Consider the following 20,185-nt stretch of genomic DNA (forward strand, 5'->3'; position numbering starts at 1 on the left):
TGTAATCAATCTTCTTCTTGGAAGGAATAAAATATCTGTAATGAAGCATTTGAAAGTCTGGTGTTTTGTACGTATGGCTTGTAAATGTAACCAAGTGATTCCCATATGAGACAATTCAACATTGGTACAAATTATTTGAGCTAAAAATAGTGATTATTGAAAGCCCTCTTTTAGTTGTCAGTTATTCCAAAGATGGTTTAGTATTGTTTTGTAAGGTGTTTATTCTATACAAGAGCAAGGTAATGTTGATTAGTTAGTCTTTACTTCCGCATAACTCTGTAGTACGCATACAGCTCCATTCAGCGCGTAGTAAGTCATGCCTAACTTGGCTCACTAGTACTATATAGTATCACACTCAGATACACAGAACAGCAGCGCCATCTAGTGGCGACATCTCGCAACAAGTATAAAGACGTATAGAAACTGTCCAATAGAAATCCCCGATCACACTTCTAGGCGATGTCATGGCAACGTTGGCTAGCTAAGTTAATGCGCAGAAAACAACATTGATTCAAACAGTTTGAGCCCTGTGGGGCATGTGAAGGCTATCAAATCAAAGGCAAAGGCACAAATTAAATGTATTTACCTTTATTTAATTAAAATAATTAAAGAGCAGCAGTTAAATGACAAGAGCAGCATAGAAGGGGGACAATGCAAATAGTCTGGGTAGCTATTTGACTAGATGTTCAGGAGTCTTATGGCTTGGGGGTAGAAGCTGTTTAGAAGCCTCTTGGACCTAAACTTGGTGCTCCGGTACCGCTTGCCATGTGGTAGCAGAACGAACAGTCTATGACTGGGGTGGCTGGAGTCTTTGACAATTTGTAGGGCCTTCCTCTGACACTGTCTGGCATAGAGGTCCTGGATGGCAGGAAACCTGGGCCGTACACACATCCCTCTGTTGTGCCTTGCAGTCGGAGGCCAAGTAGTTGTCATACCAGGCAGTGATGCAACCCGTCAGGATGCTCTCGATGGTGCAGCTGTAGAACATTTTGAGGACCTGGGGACCCACGCCAAATATGTTCAGTCTCCTGAGGGGGAATAGGCTTTGTCTTGCCCTCTTCACGACTGTCTTGGTGTGTTTGGACCATTCTAGTTTGTTGGTGATGTGAACATCAAGGAACTTGAAGCTCTCAACCTGCTCCACTACAGCCCTGTCGATGAGAATGGGGGCGTGCTCGGTGCTCCTTTTCCTATAGTCCACAATCATCTCCTTTGTCTTGATCATGTTGGGGGAGAGGTTGTTATCCTGGCACCACCCGATCAGGTCTCTGACCTCCTCCCTATAGGCTGTCTCATCGTTGTCGGTGATCAGGCCTACCACTGTTGTGTCATCAGCAAACGTAATGATGGGGTTGGAGTCGTGCCTGGCCGTGCAGTCATGAGTGAACAGGAGGTGACTGAGCACACACCCCTGAGGCGCCCCGTGTTGAGGATCAGAGTGGCGGATGTGTTGTTACCTACCCTTACCACCTGGGGGCAGCCCGTCAGGAAGTCCAGGATCCAGTTGCGGTGGGAGGTGTTTAGTCCCAGGGTCCTAAGCTTATTGATGATCTTTGAGGGCCCTATAGAGTTGAACGCCGAGCTGTAGTCAACAAACAGCATTATCACACAGGTGTTCATTTTGTCCAGGTGGGAAATGGCATAAATAATACAATGGTCATAAACTGTACAACACAAGCAGAGAAGAAGTCTAAGAACATTGGAATCATTGTGAATGCGCTGAACGTTTTTGGGGGTCTTCCTGATTTCCTCGGTGCAAGAAATCCTGTCGGTGAATGTAGCCCCATCACAGGCCCCTGAGCCGGTGTAGGGATGTATTTTGGACTGGACTGTGATTGAAGACGTATGATGTTTTTTTTAGTTGACGTGTTTTATTTTATATGATATCGTTCTACCTCTTATCCGGGATATTGTTTTTACGTTTCTTATTTAATACCTCGTCCAGCTGGTGGCGGTAATGCACCTTAACATTGGATGTCAACCGCCGTTAAACTCCATCGAAGAAGAAGACACTTTCCCTTCATCGGATCATTGTTTAAATCACAAGGAGAGTTACAGAGGAAGTATCTTTAATAAGGTTGGATGAAATGGATTGTAATCTTATTGCTACATCTGTGAAGTTGTAAGAAGAACGGAAAAGTGAATTGAAAACATTATACAGTTCTATCTCTGCAGTCATCTACCTATGATACCCGTAGCATTGGTTTGGTATCGGTAACTACCGGTACAATCAGCGGCCACTTGTCTGCATTTTCAATAGTATTTTTACAATCGTAGCTATTTTAATGCTACGCTTAAATTCGTGCTTTGTTGTATGGTGTAAGACGTCTGTGAAGTTGTGAAATAGTGTGTACGTGATGCAGGTTACAGTACAGTAACTTTAACATGCTACTGTACAGTAGTTTATTTTCGGTTCCAGTGTATAACAGTTTTATTCAACATGTATCAGTCATGGATTAGCTAATACATGTATTATGTTATCTAGTTTAATGGTGTGATAATCGGGATATTTGCCTTACAATTCAATCTACACATGAATATGGTTCTGCAATGTATTGCAATGTTAGGTAGGCTACTCAATTCCCTTGGCATTCTGCAAGCATGAATACTTTACAATAATGGAAGATATGCATTGTGTTAATCTTACTATTTGTCCATGTATTGAATGATACACAGCTTTCCATAAATGCAGTGTGGACTTTTTACAGATGAAACCCCTTCCATTATGACACTCCTTCCTGTATCTGTCATAAAGGCCTATGCATTCTTTGTCCTTTAGTTACACAACTAAATCTAGTATCTGTCACTTACCTTTCATGCTGTAGATCTGCTGTCATGGTGCTGAGAATGCTTAGTACTGTATCTGTCACTTATGTATTCTCTGTATGTATTAGGTATGAACCCTTGGACATACAGGTACCTCCAGCGCTCCCTCCTGCCTCACGTTCGGCCCCTGTCCCTGGTGATCTACCCCAGGCCCTCTTGTATCCACCCCAGGCTTCTGAACTTGCCCCAGTGGGGTGAAGACCAGAAGAGGGTGATGTCCTTCCTGCCTCTCTCTCTCTCTCCCTTAAATGCAGCTGGTGATTCCAGAGAGCCGGCGGGCATCTCTCAACAAGAAGCAGCAGTGGATTGACCGGATGCTGTTTACCAGGAGCCTCCTACAGAGCTCACAGTTCATCACTGTCCCTGGTGGGGTGAAGATCAGAAGAGGGTGATGTCCTTCCTGCCTCAGAAAGTGCTGGGGTGAGTTTTTCCATAATAAATGAGCAGCTTAGAAATGGTAATTTAATATTTTCTTCTCTCATGATCTATCAATGCCTCAGGATGACACTGGGTAAACATTATCTAACTGATTAACTTTTCTGTGATGATATGTGGAAGAAGATGTGTCTGAAGTAAACAGAGGAACTGGCCTAGAGTTAGTCCTGTCTGGTATAATTAGTGGTCAAGGCTGGACAAGGAGGGTTGGATAAACTCCTCTGTATGAAGATGAGTCCTGTCTGGTATAATTAGTGGTCAAGACTGGACAAGGAGGGTTGGATAAACTCCTCTGTATGAAGATGAGTCCTGTCTGGTATAATTAGTGGTCAAGACTGGACAAGGAGGGTTGGATAAACTCCTCTGTATGAAGATGAGTCCTGTCTGGTATAATTAGTGGTCAGACTGGACAAGGAGGGTTGGATAAATTCCTCTGTATGAAGATGAGTCCTGTCTGGTATAATTAGTTGTCAAGACTGGACAAGGAGGGTTGGATAAACTCCTCTGTATGAAGATGAGTCCTGTCTGGTATAATTAGTGGTCAAGACTGGACAAGGAGGGTTGGATAAACTCCTCTGTATGAAGATGAGTCCTGTCTGGTATAATTAGTGGTCAAGACTGGACAAGGAGGGTTGGATAAACTCCTCTGTATGAAGATGAGTCCTGTCTGGTATAATTAGTGGTCAAGACTGGACAAGGAGGGTTGGATAAACTCCTCTGTATGAAGATGAGTCCTGTCTGGTATAATTAGTGGTCAAGACTGGACAAGGAGGGTTGGATAAACTCCTCTGTATGAAGATGAGTCCTGTCTGGTATAATTAGTGGTCAAGACTGGACAAGGAGGGTTGGATAAACTCCTCTGTATGTGGAACAGGTGTGACTATTTATCATGTGTAACAATCAAACCTCCCTATTGGCTGTGTGTTCCACATTCTAAAGTAGAACCATAATTTTACTTGCTGAAATATTGTCCAGAAATGACCTCATTGGACAGAAAGGGGAACTCCTCCCCACACGCATGTTGAACAAATATAATGTTTCCCTGAAACAAAGGATTCCTGTAGTTTCATGAAATAAGAAATTGATTCATAGTGTCCTTTGTCTGGGGTGATGTGAGTTTCCTTCAACAATCAGTGTTCCAGATAGATGACACAGGAACCTTAGTGTAAAACTCTTTAGTAATAAAATGTAATTGCAGACAGAGATTCACATCCAGAATACCTCAGTAGTCTATAGTAAAGATCTGTGTGGTAAAACAGGAGACAACACTCTTTATACCAGGTGGTGTGGACAACAACTTTATACCAGGTGGTGTGGACAACAACTTTATACCAGGTGGTGTGGACAACAACTTTATACCAGGTGGTGTGGACAACAACTTTATACCAGGTGGTGTGGACAACAACTTTATACCAGGTGGTGTGGACAACAACTTTATACCAGGTGGTGTGGACAACCTATGTCAAATGCATACGTCAATCATACCTTAACATTGTGGCATTGGATTAGATACAAGGTATCTAAGATTAGAAAAGCATGTCAAGACTGTGGTTTGTCACTCTGCTATGAGCCATCAACCACACCTGTGTGGTCTCAGGCTCTTTGCTACTTTCAGAACATCTTGGCCTTGCGGCTGAGTGACTATCAGCAGGAGCAGACAGTTCTCAGCCTGAGAACTAACGTAGTACATCTCCATCACCCAGTACTTTTACATCGTTGCACATTGCAAGCACACAAAGGTTATCACATACAGTGGGGAGAACAAGTATTTGATACACTGCCGATTTTGCAGGTTTTCCTACTTACAAAGCATGTAGAGGTCTGTAATTTTTTATCATAGGTACACTTCAACTGTGAGAGTTGAATCTAAAACAAAAATCCAGAAAATCACATTGTATGATTTTTAAGTAATTAATTAGCATTTTATTAATCATGGCATTGGTGTAGCCCCACCTCCGACCCCCAGGGTAACCCCCAACAATAGTATTTCATACAAGACCAACATTTAAGGCAACATTTGATGTGAACACTTAGCAAATAAACGTCCACACCTTTACAGGAAGTAAAACTGTGTGACCTGCTTCAGCTGTTTAACATTTGTATGTAGGTGAAGAAGTTAAACATGTTTTACTTAAGTGAAGCAGTCACTTTAAATATTATACATGAAGGTAGGGTAGACTGGGGAACAAAGTAACACAGGGTCAGTTGTAACAGATAAATAAGTCCAATTAGAAACCAGGTAGAAAGCTCTTATTCAATGTGATAATGGTTGGTTAGTGTCTCTACTAGGGCTGGGCGGTATACTGTATTTTACTATATACCAGTGTTGATACAAGGACCGGTTTGAGTTTTTACTTTACTTTCTAGAACGGTATTTGAATGTTTGGTTTGTTAAATGTGATACGCTGTGTGTAACGTCCATTTTTATAGTTTACTCTGCTACTTGAGCCATCCCTCTCCGCTCTCTTGGACAACTTTTATTAATCAAAAACATTAAATACCATCAAAAATGTGAAAAATACAATATGATCTTTTGGCCATATCGCCCAGCTCTAGTCGCTACATGACCAAGAGGTTTTGTTTAAATCCATTGATTACTTTTAGTTTTATTGAAGTTTTTTCTTCAATAAAAAAAGGTTTTTGAGACACTTGAGTAAATATACTTGCCTCCTCTCTTTTTGTTAAATTATTGACCTGTGGAACATTCACCTACTGGGTCAATTGTAACATTTAATTCCCACCACTTGGTTGAATTGTAAATGACTGGTATGTCCTAGGAACATACTTAGTGTGTAATGGTAGCTGAGATATGTTGTTTGTATAAAAGTATGATAAATCTAACTTAAATAATATTTTCATAATAAACTAAAGTCTAAAAGTGTTAGTTTGTTCCCCAGTCTCCTCTACTCTTACTGAGAAAAGGCCTCAACTGAAGAATCTACAGCTGCTGAGTCTGAGGTGTTAATCAGTCCAGTGCTGCTCTGACCACAGTGTTGTTAGGAACCACATTTTCTAACTCTACATACACAGCCTTGTGTCAACTCTTACTGTGACCTACTTCAGTTACTGGAAATAAACTCAGTGTTCAGACCACAGAATACACCAAGTTGTACACAAGGTCCTCCAACAACACCAGTAAATGAAACATCCATTACTTTATTAATTAATTAATGAAACATCCTCCGTTTCATTCAGTTGGACACATCTTCCTCCGTTTCATTCAGTTGGACACATCTTCCTCCGTTTCATTCAGTTGGACACATCTTCCTCCGTTTCATTCAGTTGGACACATCTTCCTCCGTTTCATTCAGTTGGACACGTCTTCCTCCGTTTCATTCAGTTGGACACATCTTCCTCCGTTTCATTCAGTTGGACACATCTTCCTCCGTTTCATTCAGTTGGACACATCTTCCTCCGTTTCATTCAGTTGGACACATCTTCCTCCGTTTCATTCAGTTGGACACATCTTCCTCCGTTTCATTCAGTTGGACACATCTTCCTCCGTTTCATTCAGTTGGACACATCTTCCTCCGTTTCATTCAGTTGGACACATCTTCCTCCGTTTCATTCAGTTGGACACGTCTTCCTCCGTTTCATTCAGTTGGACACGTCTTCCTCCGTTTCATTCAGTTGGACACGTCTTCCTCCGTTTCATTCAGTTGGACACATCTTCCTCCATTTCATTCAGTTGGACACGTCTTCCTCCGTTTCATTCAGTTGGACACGTCTTCCTCCGTTTCATTCAGTTGGACACGTCTTCCTCCGTTTCATTCAGTTGGACACATCTTCCTCCGTTTCATTCAGTTGTAATCATATCTGTAATGTATGTGAGGCCTTTGAGACATCATAGTAAATATGTTGACTTGTTGGTCAAGGGAAATGCAAGTTTACTTCTTTGAGTTTTTGAGTTGCTGAGTCGCTAAACCTTGTGGGATATTAATGAATGTGAACTCAGCAACCGTAATTCCAGAACAGTCCCACTGTTGTAATAGTGTGATGTGTATCTTCTGACAGACTCTATGCTGAGTAAAGTCATGTTTTTATCCTAAAACGTTGTTCTACCAGAACCAAAGTGTGGATGCAGTCACTATTTAGAGCAGTCTAATCTCATTCACCCAGAACTATAATCTTGTGTGATTAAGTTCTGGGTCCATACATGTTAGAAACTACAGGTGAGTCACATGTTATTTGTTACAGCAGTTTCCATGGAAACATACAGAGGAGTTTATGCAAATCAACTCTTTCTGTCTTGACACATGAAGGAGGAGTCTCTGAAAACCTATTTAAAGCAGTCTGTCCTGACTCAGATCAACAGTCTCCAGTCTACCAACTGGTCTCTGAAATAACTATTTAAAGCAGTCTGTCCTGACTCAGATCAACAGTCTCCAGTCTACCAACTGGTCTCTGTAACTTCATCTTTGTCTCTGTGGTGTACAGTCTTCAGGTGATGATGGGGATATTGAATCATCTCTCTACTCTCCTCCTTCTCTCTCTCCTTCCTCCTGCTCTCTCTCATGTAGTGAAGAAGTTCAGTGATGTTCCACAGTGCAAGAGTTTCTTCCTGAAGGGGACAACTCCAAATCTCCCAGGTATTTTGGTTGGTGGGATATTCAAGGACGATGGCCCCTACAAGCCGATCTGCCAGAAGTACAAAAACTTCTACAGGTTTGCAACTCTCTACGACACATTCAACCGGATCCCTGTGTTCTCAGCCTACACCTTCACTGGTAATACAACGGGTCGACCAATAGATCGCTGGATGATCGAGCCTGGGGTAGGACTAATGTTTGTCATATAACATAACATGTGTATTTATTTACTGGTATATATCACAGACAGTTATGTTACCTAGTCAGTCCTGGATGATGGAGCCTCAGGTAGGACTAATGTTTGTCATATAACATAACATGTGTATTTATTTACTGGTATATATCACAGACAGTTGTGTTACCTAGTCAGTCCTGGATGATGGAGCCTCAGGTAGGACTAATGTTTGTCATATAACATAACATGTGTATTTATTTACTGGTATATATCACAGACAGTTATGTTACCTAGTCAGTCCTGGATGATGGAGCCTCAGGTAGGACTAATGTTTGTCATATAACATAACATGTGTATTTGTTTACTGCTGTATATCACAGACAGTTATGTTACAGAATATAGAACTACCACTATGGAGGGTATAGAGACTTGATTGTCTTGATTGTGAAACCCCCCAAAAAAAGAGAGGCTTTATTGTACAGAAAAGGGGGTTTATTGTACAGAAAACTTGTGAATGAATGATTGTTTCCTGCAGCTCGAAGGGGTAAACCGCACTGAAATGCAGATACAAGAGGGAGGCAGTTACAAACACCAGGCTGAGCAAAAGGACTATAAAAACTCAAAATATAGAGGGGTGAACAGAGGTCACCTCTTCCCAAGTTCACATGCTCATGACCTTGATACTCAGAAGTCCACCTTTACCCTGACCAACATCGTTCCCCAGGTGGTGTCCTTCAACGATGGCAGCTGGAAGACAATGGAGGGAAATGTCAGAGGAACTCTGAAGCTTAACTGTAAGGATGCTAACGACCAGATAAAAGCCTATGTGGTGACTGGAGCAGTTCCCAACAACAACAAAACCAAACTGAACAACCGAGTGAACATCCCGTATCTCATGTGGACAGCCTACTGCTGTGAAAACAAGAAGTACAAGAAGAACAAGAAGTGGATGGCCGGAGCATACTGGGGGGAGAACAAGAAGGGGACAGGGGCATTGGATCAACAAACCTTGGGAGCACTCGAAATCATGTTGAACAGATATTACAAAGGTAAAGATGGTCCTGTCAAGGTGTTCCCAGAAGATTGTCCAAGAGGTCCTAAACCTACCACTTCCTCCTAACCCAGTTGGAAGAATTCCTTCCGTAGTGAGGAATCTTTACAATTCCATGAGAAATAGTTCTGGAAGGTTCTTTGGATGATCTGGGTACAGATGCTCACACCATATCAACAAACTATCATTACTGTTAGACTAATGATTATCAGGGTTATGAGGGTTACAATGGTAATGGGGGTTGTAATGGTAATGGGGGTTGTAATGGTAATGAGGGTTATAATGGTAATGAGGGTTATAATGGTAATGAGGGTTGTAATGGTAATGAGGGTTATAATGGTAATGAGGGTTATAATGGTAATGAGGGTTGTAATGGTAATGAGGGTTGTAATGGTAATGAGGGTTGTAATGGTAATGAGGGTTATAATGGTAATGAGGGTTGTAATGGTAATGAGGGTTATAATGGTAATGAGGGTTATAATGGTAATGAGGGTTACATGTCAACATATGTACACTTTCAATTGTAATATTTTTCTCTTCTATGTCTATATATATGTCTATAGTCTATACTCTTCTCTCCCCTCTCTACCCATCTCTTCTATGTCTATATATATCTATAGTCTATACTCTTCTCTCCCCTCTCTACCCATCTCTTCTATGTCTATATATATCTATATTCTATACTCTTCTCTCCCCTCTCTACCCATCTCTTCTATGTCTATATATATCTATATTCTATACTCTTCTCTTCCCTCTCTGTCCATCTCTTCTATGTCTATATATCTATATTCTATACTCTTCTCTTCCCTCTCTGTCCATCTCTTCTATGTCTATATATATCTATAGTCTATACTCTTCTCTTCCCTCTCTGTCCATCTCTTCTATGTCTATATATATCTATATTCTATACTCTTCTCTTCCCTCTCTGTCCATCTCTTCTATGTCTATATATATCTATATTCTATACTCTTCTCTTCCCTCTCTGTCCATCTCTTCTCTGTTTATTTCAAATATAAAAAGTATGTAAGGGAACAGAATTCTATTTTAATAAATAAATACAGTTTAATTCCTTGATGATGTGCTGCCATTACTCTTGTTAATGTTAATAATTAGGCTTCCAGCAGGGCTGAGGTCAATTCCATTTCAATTCCAGTCAGTTCTAGAAGTACACTGGAAATCCATTTCTCTGCAATGCTTTTCAATGAGGAACATTTGGAATTGAAATAGAATTAACCCCAACCCTGGCCTACAGTTTGTCAGGTTGTGACTTCCTTATGACTGTTACCATGGAGATACTATTATATGTTCTGAATGTAATTCTATCACTGTTACCATAGAGATACTATTATATGTTCTGAATGTAATTCTATCACTGTTACCATAGAGATACTATTATATGTTCTGAATGTAATTCTATCACTGTTACCATAGAGATACTATTATATGTTCTGAATGTAATTCTATCACTGTTACCATAGAGATACTATTATATGTTCTGAATGTAATTCTATCACTGTTACCATAGAGATAATATTATATGTTCTGAATGTAATTCTATCACTGTTACCATAGAGATACTATTATATGTTCTGAATGTAATTCTATCCCTGTTACCATAGAGATACTATTATATGTTCTGAATGTAATTCTATCACTGTTACCATAGAGATACTATTATATGTTCTGAATGTAATTCTATCACTGTATGTATCCATCTTCTTCCCATCTGAAGGAATAAACATCTATAATGAATGAAGCCTGTGAGAGTCTGGTGTTTTGTTCTCATGCTGTTTAAATGTAACCAAGTGACTCCAAAATGTTCCAATTCAACATTAAACCACGTTATTTGAGCTAAAAATATAAATGATTGAACGTACTATTTTAGTTGTCAGTTATTCATTCAAACTTTGCCTTAACTATGTGTCCAACCAGTCCAGCATACCAGCTAGCTACCATGTCTCAAAACATACCTGGACCTGGTCAAGAATATACCATGTCTCTAAACATACCTGGAGCTGGTCAAGAAGCTACCATGTCTCAAAACATACCTGGAGCTGGTCAAGAAGCTACCATGTCTCTAAACATACCTGGAGCTGGTCAAGAAGCTACCATGTCTCAAAACATACCTGGACCTGGTCAAGAAGCTACCATGTCTCTAAACATACCTGGAGCTGGTCAAGAAGCTACCATGTCTCAAAACATACCTGGAGCTGGTCAAGAAGCTACCATGTCTCTAAACATACCTGGAGCTGGTCAAGAAGCTACCATGTCTCAAAACATACCTGGAGCTGGTCAAGAAGCTACCATGTCTCTAAACATACCTGGAGCTGGTCAAGAAGCTACCATGTCTCTAAACATACCTGGAGCTGGTCAAGAAGCTACCATGTCTCAAAACATACCTGGAGCTGGTCAAGAAGCTACCATGTCTCTAAACATACCTGGAGCTGGTCAAGAAGCTACCATGTCTCTAAACATACCTGGAGCTGGTCAAGAAGCTACCATGTCTCTAAACATACCTGGAGCTGGTCAAGAAGCTACCATGTCTCTAAACATACCTGGAGCTGGTCAAGAAGCTACCATGTCTCTAAACATACCTGGAGCTGGTCAAGAAGCTACCATGTCTCTAAACATACCTGGAGCTGGTCAAGAAGCTACCATGTCTTAAAACATACCTGGAGCTGGTCAAGAAGCTACCATGTCTCTAAACATACCTGGAGCTGGTCAAGAAGCTACCATGTCTCAAAACATACCTGGAGCTGGTCAAGAAGCTACCATGTCTCTAAACATACCTGGAGCTGGTCAAGAAGCTACCATGTCTCTAAACATACCTGGAGCTGGTCAAGAAGCTACCATGTCTCTAAACATACCTGGAGCTGGTCAAGAAGCTACCATGTCTCAAAACATACCTGGAGCTGGTCAAGAAGCTACCATGTCTCAAAACATACCTGGAGCTGGTCAAGAAGCTACCATGTCTCTAAACACACCTGGAGCTGGTCAAGAAGCTACCATGTCTCTAAACATACCTGGAGCTGGTCAAGAAGCTACCATGTCTCTAAACATACCTGGAGCTGGTCAAGAAGCTACCATGTCTCTAAACATACCTGGAGCTGGTCAAGAATCTACCATGTCTCTAAACATACCTGGAGCTGGTCAAGAAGCTACCATGTCTCTAAACATACCTGGAGCTGGTCAAGAAGCTACCATGTCTCTAAACATACCTGGAGCTGGTCTAGAAGCTACCATGTCTCTAAACATACCTGGAGCTGGTCAAGAAGCTACCATGTCTCTAAACATACCTGGAGCTGGTCAAGAAGCTACCATGTCTCTAAACATACCTGGAGCTGGTCAAGAAGCTACCATGTCTCAAAACATACCTGGAGCTGGTCAAGAAGCTACCATGTCTCTAAACATACCTGGAGCTGGTCAAGAAGCTACCATGTCTCAAAACATACCTGGAGCTGGTCAAGAAGCTACCATGTCTCTAAACATACCTGGAGCTGATCAAGAAGCTACCATGTCTCTAAACATACCTGGAGCTGGTCAAGAAGCTACCATGTCTCTAAACATACCTGGAGCTGGTCAAGAAGCTACCATGTCTCAAAACATACCTGGAGCTGGTCAAGAAGCTACCATGTCTCTAAACATACCTGGAGCTGGTCAAGAAGCTACCATGTCTCTAAACATACCTGGAGCTGGTCAAGAAGCTACCATGTCTCTAAACATACCTGGAGCTGGTCAAGAAGCTACCATGTCTCTAAACATACCTGGAGCTGGTCATGAAGCTACCATGTCTCTAAACATACCTGGAGCTGGTCAAGATGCTACCATGTCTCTAAACATACCTGGAGCTGGTCAAGAAGCTACCATGTCTCTAAACATACCTGGAGCTGGTCAAGAAGCTACCATGTCTCTAAACATACCTGGAGCTAGTCAAGAAGCTACCATGTCTCAAAACATACCTGGAGCTGGTCAAGAAGCTACCATGTCTCTAAACATACCTGGAGCTGGTCAAGAAGCTACCATGTCTCTAAACATACCTGGAGCTGGTCAAGAAGCTACCATGTCTCTAAACATACCTGGAGCTGGTCAAGAAGCTACCATGTCTCAAAACATACCTGGAGCTGGTCAAGAAGCTACCATGTCTCTAAACATACCTGGAGCTGGGCAAGAAGCTACCATGTCTCTAAACATACCTGGAGGTGGTCAAAATCCAGGCTGCATCACATCCTGCCGTGATTGGGAGTCCCACAGGGTGGCGCACAATTGGCCCAGCATCGTCCAGGTTTGGCCGGGGTAGGCCGTCATTGTAAATAAGAATTTGTTCTTTACCGACTTGCCTAGTTAATTAAAGGTTAAATTATTTAAAAAAGGATTTTCAAGCAGTGTTCTCAAATCATCTCACCAGCAGGTGGCAGCCTTGTTTCAGTTTTCAAACCTCCAATCCATGACCTCTGTGGACAGGACAGGTTTCAATTGATTGATTGATATATATATTTATATAAAATACATATTTTGTTTTTGGATGAATTTACCTCTGCCTAGATTCCTTTAATGGATTATTTGGCTTGAAGACCATTGCGATGCGTTTTTACCCATTGAAGACTATTCAGAAAGACTACAAAAACTACAAGTCTACTTCCTGGAATATGACGTGTCACTTTAGTAGTGAATAGAAAAGATATCTTGGATGAATATATTCATTTGAGACAGTTTCACACAACAGAAATTATCCTACAGAAACAGGAAATTGTTATGTTGTTTTTAATTAATGGACATTTTTCTAGGGGTTGTTAAAAAATTGTTTGGTCAAAAAAAGTATGACATTTTAAAGAAGAAAATACAAACTTTAGAAGCCTTTTTAACCTGGAATACATTACAAATTAGCATTTCATTCTGTGCAGGAAAATTCCTACAACAACAGGATGATCAAATTAAGATACGTCTCCTGTAGGTTTCACAGCAGTATTTCGTTCCAAGCAGGTTATGCAGTTTTTGCAGCAAACAAAAAGAAAATACCCTTTTACAATGTACAAAATACAAAAATATCATATCTGGTGTAAGAGATATGATGCAGAACGTATGTTCAGAGTGTCAAGATCCAGACGGGTTTGAGCGCTATCAGGAGTACCTTCCTTGGGAACCTAAATCTCGACAGAGTCACACAGACAGAATGACAGACAGACAGATGCACAGACATGTAGTGGTGAAGTTCAGTGACGTTGCAGATTGTGAGAAGTTCTTTATGGATAAGATAACTCCTTAGAGAACCATTGTCATGTTTTATCAGACCCAGCTCTGCCAGCTGAATTTAACAACCCACCACTTATTGTAAGTCGCTCTGGATAAGAGCGTCTGCTAAATGACTTAAATGTAAATGTAAATGTTGTATATAGGAGAGGTCGGGTAAATTTAAGAACCCACCCGTATTGTATATAGGAGAGGTCGGGTAAATTGAAGAACCCACCCGTATTGTATATAGGAGAGGTCGGGTAAATTTAAGAACCCACCACGTATTGTATATAGGAGAGGTCGGGTAAATTGAAGAACCCATCCCGTATTATATAAAGGAGAGGTCGCAATTTACGCGACAAATTGGTCCATGCCAAACTTCCAGCCACAAAAGAAAACGAGCCAGGCTCTTTTACGCCCTCTTCTGATTGGTAGCTATAAATGCAGATGCTGAGCCCAGTGCAACAATATGATGAAGTGTGAACGTTTCTGCCACCCACATACAGGAGAACGGTTCCAAATAAATGGCATCATTACGTGTTCCACCACCCATGTTATCTACATGATTAAATGTCCATGTGGGAGGTAAACACCACCCATGTTATCTACATGATTAAATGTCCATGTGGGTTGTGTTATGTAGGTAAACACCACCCATGTTATCTACATGATTAAATGTCCATGTGGGTTGTGTTATGTAGGTAAACACCACCCATGTTATCTACATGATTAAATGTCCATGTGGGCTGTGTTATGGAGGTAAACACCACCCATGTTATCTACATGATTAAATGTCCATGTGGGCTGTGTTATGTAGGTAAACACCACCCATGTTATCTACATGATTAAATGTCCATGTGGGTTGTGTTATGTAGGTAAACACCACCCATGTTATCTACATGATTAAATGTCCATGTGGGTTGTGTTATGTAGGTAAACACCACCCATGTTATCTACATGATTAAATGTCCATGTGGGTTGTGTTATGTAGGTAAACACCACCCATGTTATCTACATGATTAAATGTCCATGTGGGAGGTAAACACCACCCATGTTATCTACATGATTAAATGTCCATGTGGGCTGTGTTATGTAGGTAAACACCACCCATGTTATCTACATGATTAAATGTCCATGTGGGCTGTGTTATGTAGGTAAACACCACCCATGTTATCTACATGATTAAATGTCCATGTGGCCTGTGTTATGGAGGTAAACACCACCCATGTTATCTACATCATTAAATGTCCATGTGGGCTGTGTTATGGAGGTAAACACCACCCATGTTATCTACATGATTAAATGTCCATGTGGGCTGTGTTATGTAGGTAAACACCACCCATGTTATCTACATGATTAAATGTCCATGTGGGTTGTGTTATGGAGGTAAACACCACCCATGTTATCTACATGATTAAATGTCCATGTGGGTTGTGTTATGTAGGTAAACACCACCCATGTTATCTACATGATTAAATGTCCATGTGGGTTGTGTTATGTAGGTAAACACCACCCATGTTATCTACATCATTAAATGTCCATGTGGGTTGTGTTATGTAGGTAAACACCACCCATGTTATCTACATCATTAAATGTCCATATGGGCTGTGTTATGTAGGTAAACACCCACCCATGTTATCTACATCATTAAATGTCCATGTGGGTTGTGTTATGTAGGTAAACACCACCCATGTTATCTACATGATTAAATGTCCATGTGGGTTGTGTTATGTAGGTAAACACCACCCATGTTATCTACATGGTTAAATGTCCATGTGGGCTGTGTTATGTAGGTAAACACCACCCATGTTATCTACATCATTAAATGTCCATGTGGGCTGTGTTATGTAGGTAAACACCACCCATGTTATCTACATGATTAAATGTCCATGTGGGTTGTGTTATGTAGGTAAACACCACCCATGTTATCTACATCATTAAATGTCCATGTGGGCTGTGTTATGTAGGTAAACACCACCCATGTTATCTACATTATTAAATGTCCATGTGGGTTGTGTTATGTAGGTAAACACCACCCATGTTATCTACATGATTAAATGTCCATGGGGGTTGTGTTATGTAGGTAAACACCACCCATGTTATCTACATGATTAAATGTCCATGGGGGTTGTGTTATGTAGGTAAACACCACCCATGTTATCTACATGATTAAATGTCCATGTGGGCTGTGTTATGTAGGTAAACACCACCCATGTTATCTACATGATTAAATGTCCATGTGGGTTGTGTTATGTAAGTAAACACCACCCATGTTATCTACATGATTAAATGTCCATGTGGGTTGTGTTATGTAGGTAAACACCACCCATGTTATCTACATCATTAAATGTCCATGTGGGTTGTGTTATGTAGGTAAACACCACCCATGTTATCCACATGATTAAATGTCCATGGGGGTTGTGTTATGTAGGTAAACACCACCCATGTTATCTACATTATTAAATCTCCATGTGGGTTGTGTTATGGAGGTAAAACCTCTCGTTATCTCAGAGAATTAGTGAACATAAAGTTCAATCAGGAGTAACGACAGGGATTATCCAGTCGCAGTACATTGTAATGACCTACAACATGACATTAATACCTTTAGGTTGTGTGACAGAGAGAAAGTCAAGATATCAGACAGGGGAGGTGATATAACACTGAGCTAATGAGAATGTTTGGGGATTTTCACCCTCCAGACATGATTCTCTAAAGGTCTTAATGATGAAATGTCCATGCATGTTATGTTGTAAATGTGAACATGAATTAATGCCTCCACTTCAGACTACTCTGACGTTTCTTCTTGAACGGAACCCAATGATTAATGAAAACTTACTTGATGTCCTCATTGTGGGTTAACAGACGTGTTCAGGGCCAGCCCTCCCATTAGGCCGTCGCCTATGGCAGCACTTGAATTTGAGACGATATTTTGACAATTGTCTGTCGCCCTCCGTCGCCCCTGTTCGGTCACTACACCGCCCTCCGTCGCCCCTGTTCGGTCACTACACCGCCCGCGGCACCCCTGTTCGGTCACTACACCGCCCGCGGCGCCCCTGTTCGGTCACTACACCGCCCTCCGTCGCCCCTGTTCGGTCACTACACCGCCCTCCGTCGCCCCTGTTCGGTCACTGCACCGCCCTCCGTCGCCCCTGTTCGGTCACTACACCGCCCGCGGCGCCCCTGTTCGGTCACTACACCGCCCGCGGAGCCCCTGTTCGGTCACTACACCGCCCGCGGCGCCCCAGCCACCAGCTCATAGTGCTGCTACAGTTCCCTCCCCCACCCCATTCCCCCTTCTCCCGAAGTTCACTCACACTATCCTTGGTAGGAATGGTGAGGTGTGTCTTTATATGGGATTATACTATTGTGAAACATTAATAAATTAATCTGCCAAATAAATGAGGGGCAAGTGTGTGTGTGAGGAAGACGATTAGTGATTAAGGCAGTAGCCTAACCTAACCTGTTAACGTTAGTGATTAAGACAGTAGCCTAACCTAACCTGTTAACGTTAGATAGCTACTACTAGTGGATATAATTTTAGATAAAAGTCATCTATAGACATTTCAAATAATTTGCTGACACACAAAAAATAGCACGAATATTTTTTTTTTTTAAACAATGACAAAAGAGGCACAATCTCTAAACCAAAGAAATTCTCTGGTGAAATGTATCAGTGTGCAGCAATGTCCATCAGCCGGTGTGGAGAATTACAAGCCTACGAGGACAGGCCATTCATTCACCGAGAACGACGAGCCCCCGTTAGCTGATTCTAGCAGCGAAGAGGACAAACCGGAGGAGTCCGAGCCATGCACTTCCACCGATGATGACAGCTCTCTGGCTGGACAAGAACAGGTGGTCGCACCAGACCTAGCTACACCTCCAAACAATGCCGGTGAAGACCCTACTATCTTGGATCCAGACTCAGATTCGTCGCTCCCCGTCCCCGGTGACAGTGGTGGTGCTGCTGCTAAATCCGACTCCCAGACAAAAATCATAGAAGATCCCGGTGAGTGGCCAAAATATATGAATGGATCTTTACGGGATATGTTAGTGCAGGCTGTGCCACATCAGGATAAGGAGGGGAATTTACCAAGAGATGAGGGGCAACGAACGTTTTCGGTGGCTAACTACAATAGGAGGATGGCGAACGGGGAGAGAGTGGAGAGACCAAGGCTTGTCTATTCCAAGCAAAACGATGCAGACTTCTGTTTTTGCTGCAAACTTTTTTCACACAAGTCCAAATCTGCGCTGGTCAGGGATGGAACCAGGGACTGGAAGAGTCAGTGTCACCTCCTCAGCCTCTCATGAGAAGTCACATGACCACCCAGATAGTTTCCAGAGTTGGAGGGAGCTGGAGATCAGGCTGGTGTCCAAGCAAACTCACATGATTTGATTTCAGGACCCTGGACAGCTACCGAGAGAAAACATCGCTGACTGCAATGCAGCACCACAGCAGAGGAAAGAGGCCACTCTACACAATAAATACATGATGGTGTTGGACCATCACATTCAATATGGAAATAAATGAAATTCGTTAAGGCTGGGTCATTGACAGAAAGCTTATTTCACACTGCTCCAGCGAAACGAGGGCGCCATGCATTCATAACGAGGCTCGTCATGCATTTATAAAGAGGCCCACCCATTTATAACGAGGCCCACCCATTTATAACGAGGCCCACCCATTTATAACGAGGCCCACCCATTTATAAAGAGGCCCACCCATTTATAACGAGGCCCACCATGCATTTATAAAGAGGCCCACCCATTTATAACGAGGCTCACCATGCATTTATAACGAGGCCCACCCATTTATAACGAGGCCCACCCATTTATAACGAGGCCCACCATGCATTTATAACGAGGCCCACCATGCATTTATAACGAGGCCCACCATGCATTTATAACGAGGCCCACCATGCATTTATGACGAGGCCCACCATGCATTTATGACGAGGCCCACCCATTTATAACGAGGCCCACCATGCATTTATAACGAGGCCCACCCATTTATAACGAGGCCCACCCATTTATAACGAGGCCCACCCATTTATAACGAGGACCACCCATTTATAACGAGGCCCACCATGCATTTATAACGAGGCCCACCCATTTATAACGAGGCCCACCCATTTATAACGAGGCCCACCCATTTATAACGAGGCCCACCCATTTATAACGAGGCCCACCCATTTATAACGAGGCCCACCCATTTATAACGAGGCCCACCCTTTTATAACGAGGCCCACCCATTTATAACGAGGCCCACCCATTTATAACGAGGCCCACCCTTTTATAACGAGGCCCACCATGCATTTATGAAAGCGCTTGTTTCCAAAGCTCAAATGATCTTACTGTGTTTTACAGTTCTACAGGAATATTAAAATATATGTTAAATATGTTATATAAAAGTTTTATTTTTATTGTAATTGTAACAATTATGGGGTCATACCATGTGTAATAACAGCTGGGATATTATTAATTAGAAACTCGTTTTCCTACTGTAGGTAGTAGGTTGCATAGTGACAGCAACATTGTAACTCTCCGATGCAGCGGTTAAAGTGAAACTCCCTTCTGCCTGGTAAGGAACCTCCTATATGTACACGCGTCCACCCAACATGTTAACGGTCAGAAACACACAATTACACAGATAATTGGAGCTTATTTCTTCATCCTCCAATAAATAAGTGGTAAGACTTCCTGTTTGACGGACACAATTATCCTCCATAGATGTCGGTATAGACAAATACTACAATACTGTCGCAAGTACTGATTAAATACCTCCGTGTCTGTATCTATATCTATTGTTTGCTTCATATTTGTAAATAAATACATAAAACGTATCCAGATGATATCAAGCGTTCTATAACAATGCTTAACTCT

General features: G+C 41.8%; 1 protein-coding gene across 4 annotated transcripts; it reads left to right on the forward strand.

Annotated features, from left to right (window-relative positions):
* The first annotated feature begins 1,911 nt into the window (after positions 1 to 1,911).
* LOC129845592 (endonuclease domain-containing 1 protein-like) lies at positions 1,912 to 10,832 on the forward strand. 4 transcript variants are annotated; one of them, XM_055913449.1, is made up of 3 exons: positions 3,304 to 3,337; positions 7,782 to 8,035; positions 8,561 to 10,832. In XM_055913449.1, exons 1-3 carry the CDS (start codon positions 3,307 to 3,309, stop codon positions 9,143 to 9,145), a joined length of 870 nt encoding a protein of 289 aa, XP_055769424.1. In that variant the 5' UTR covers positions 3,304 to 3,306; the 3' UTR covers positions 9,146 to 10,832. The 4 variants fall into 4 exon arrangements, 3 of the variants coding, with proteins under 3 accessions (XP_055769424.1, XP_055769425.1, XP_055769423.1); XR_008758059.1 differs by lacking the exons at positions 3,304 to 3,337; positions 8,561 to 10,832 and adding an exon at positions 1,912 to 3,246 and having other exon boundaries at positions 7,782 to 7,871; XM_055913450.1 differs by lacking the exon at positions 3,304 to 3,337 and having other exon boundaries at positions 7,005 to 8,035; positions 8,750 to 10,832.
* The last annotated feature ends 9,353 nt before the right edge of the window (positions 10,833 to 20,185 follow it).

The sequence above is a fragment of the Salvelinus fontinalis genome, unplaced genomic scaffold (genome assembly GCF_029448725.1).
Source record: "Salvelinus fontinalis isolate EN_2023a unplaced genomic scaffold, ASM2944872v1 scaffold_0324, whole genome shotgun sequence".
NCBI classification, from domain to species: Eukaryota; Metazoa; Chordata; class Actinopteri; order Salmoniformes; family Salmonidae; genus Salvelinus; species Salvelinus fontinalis.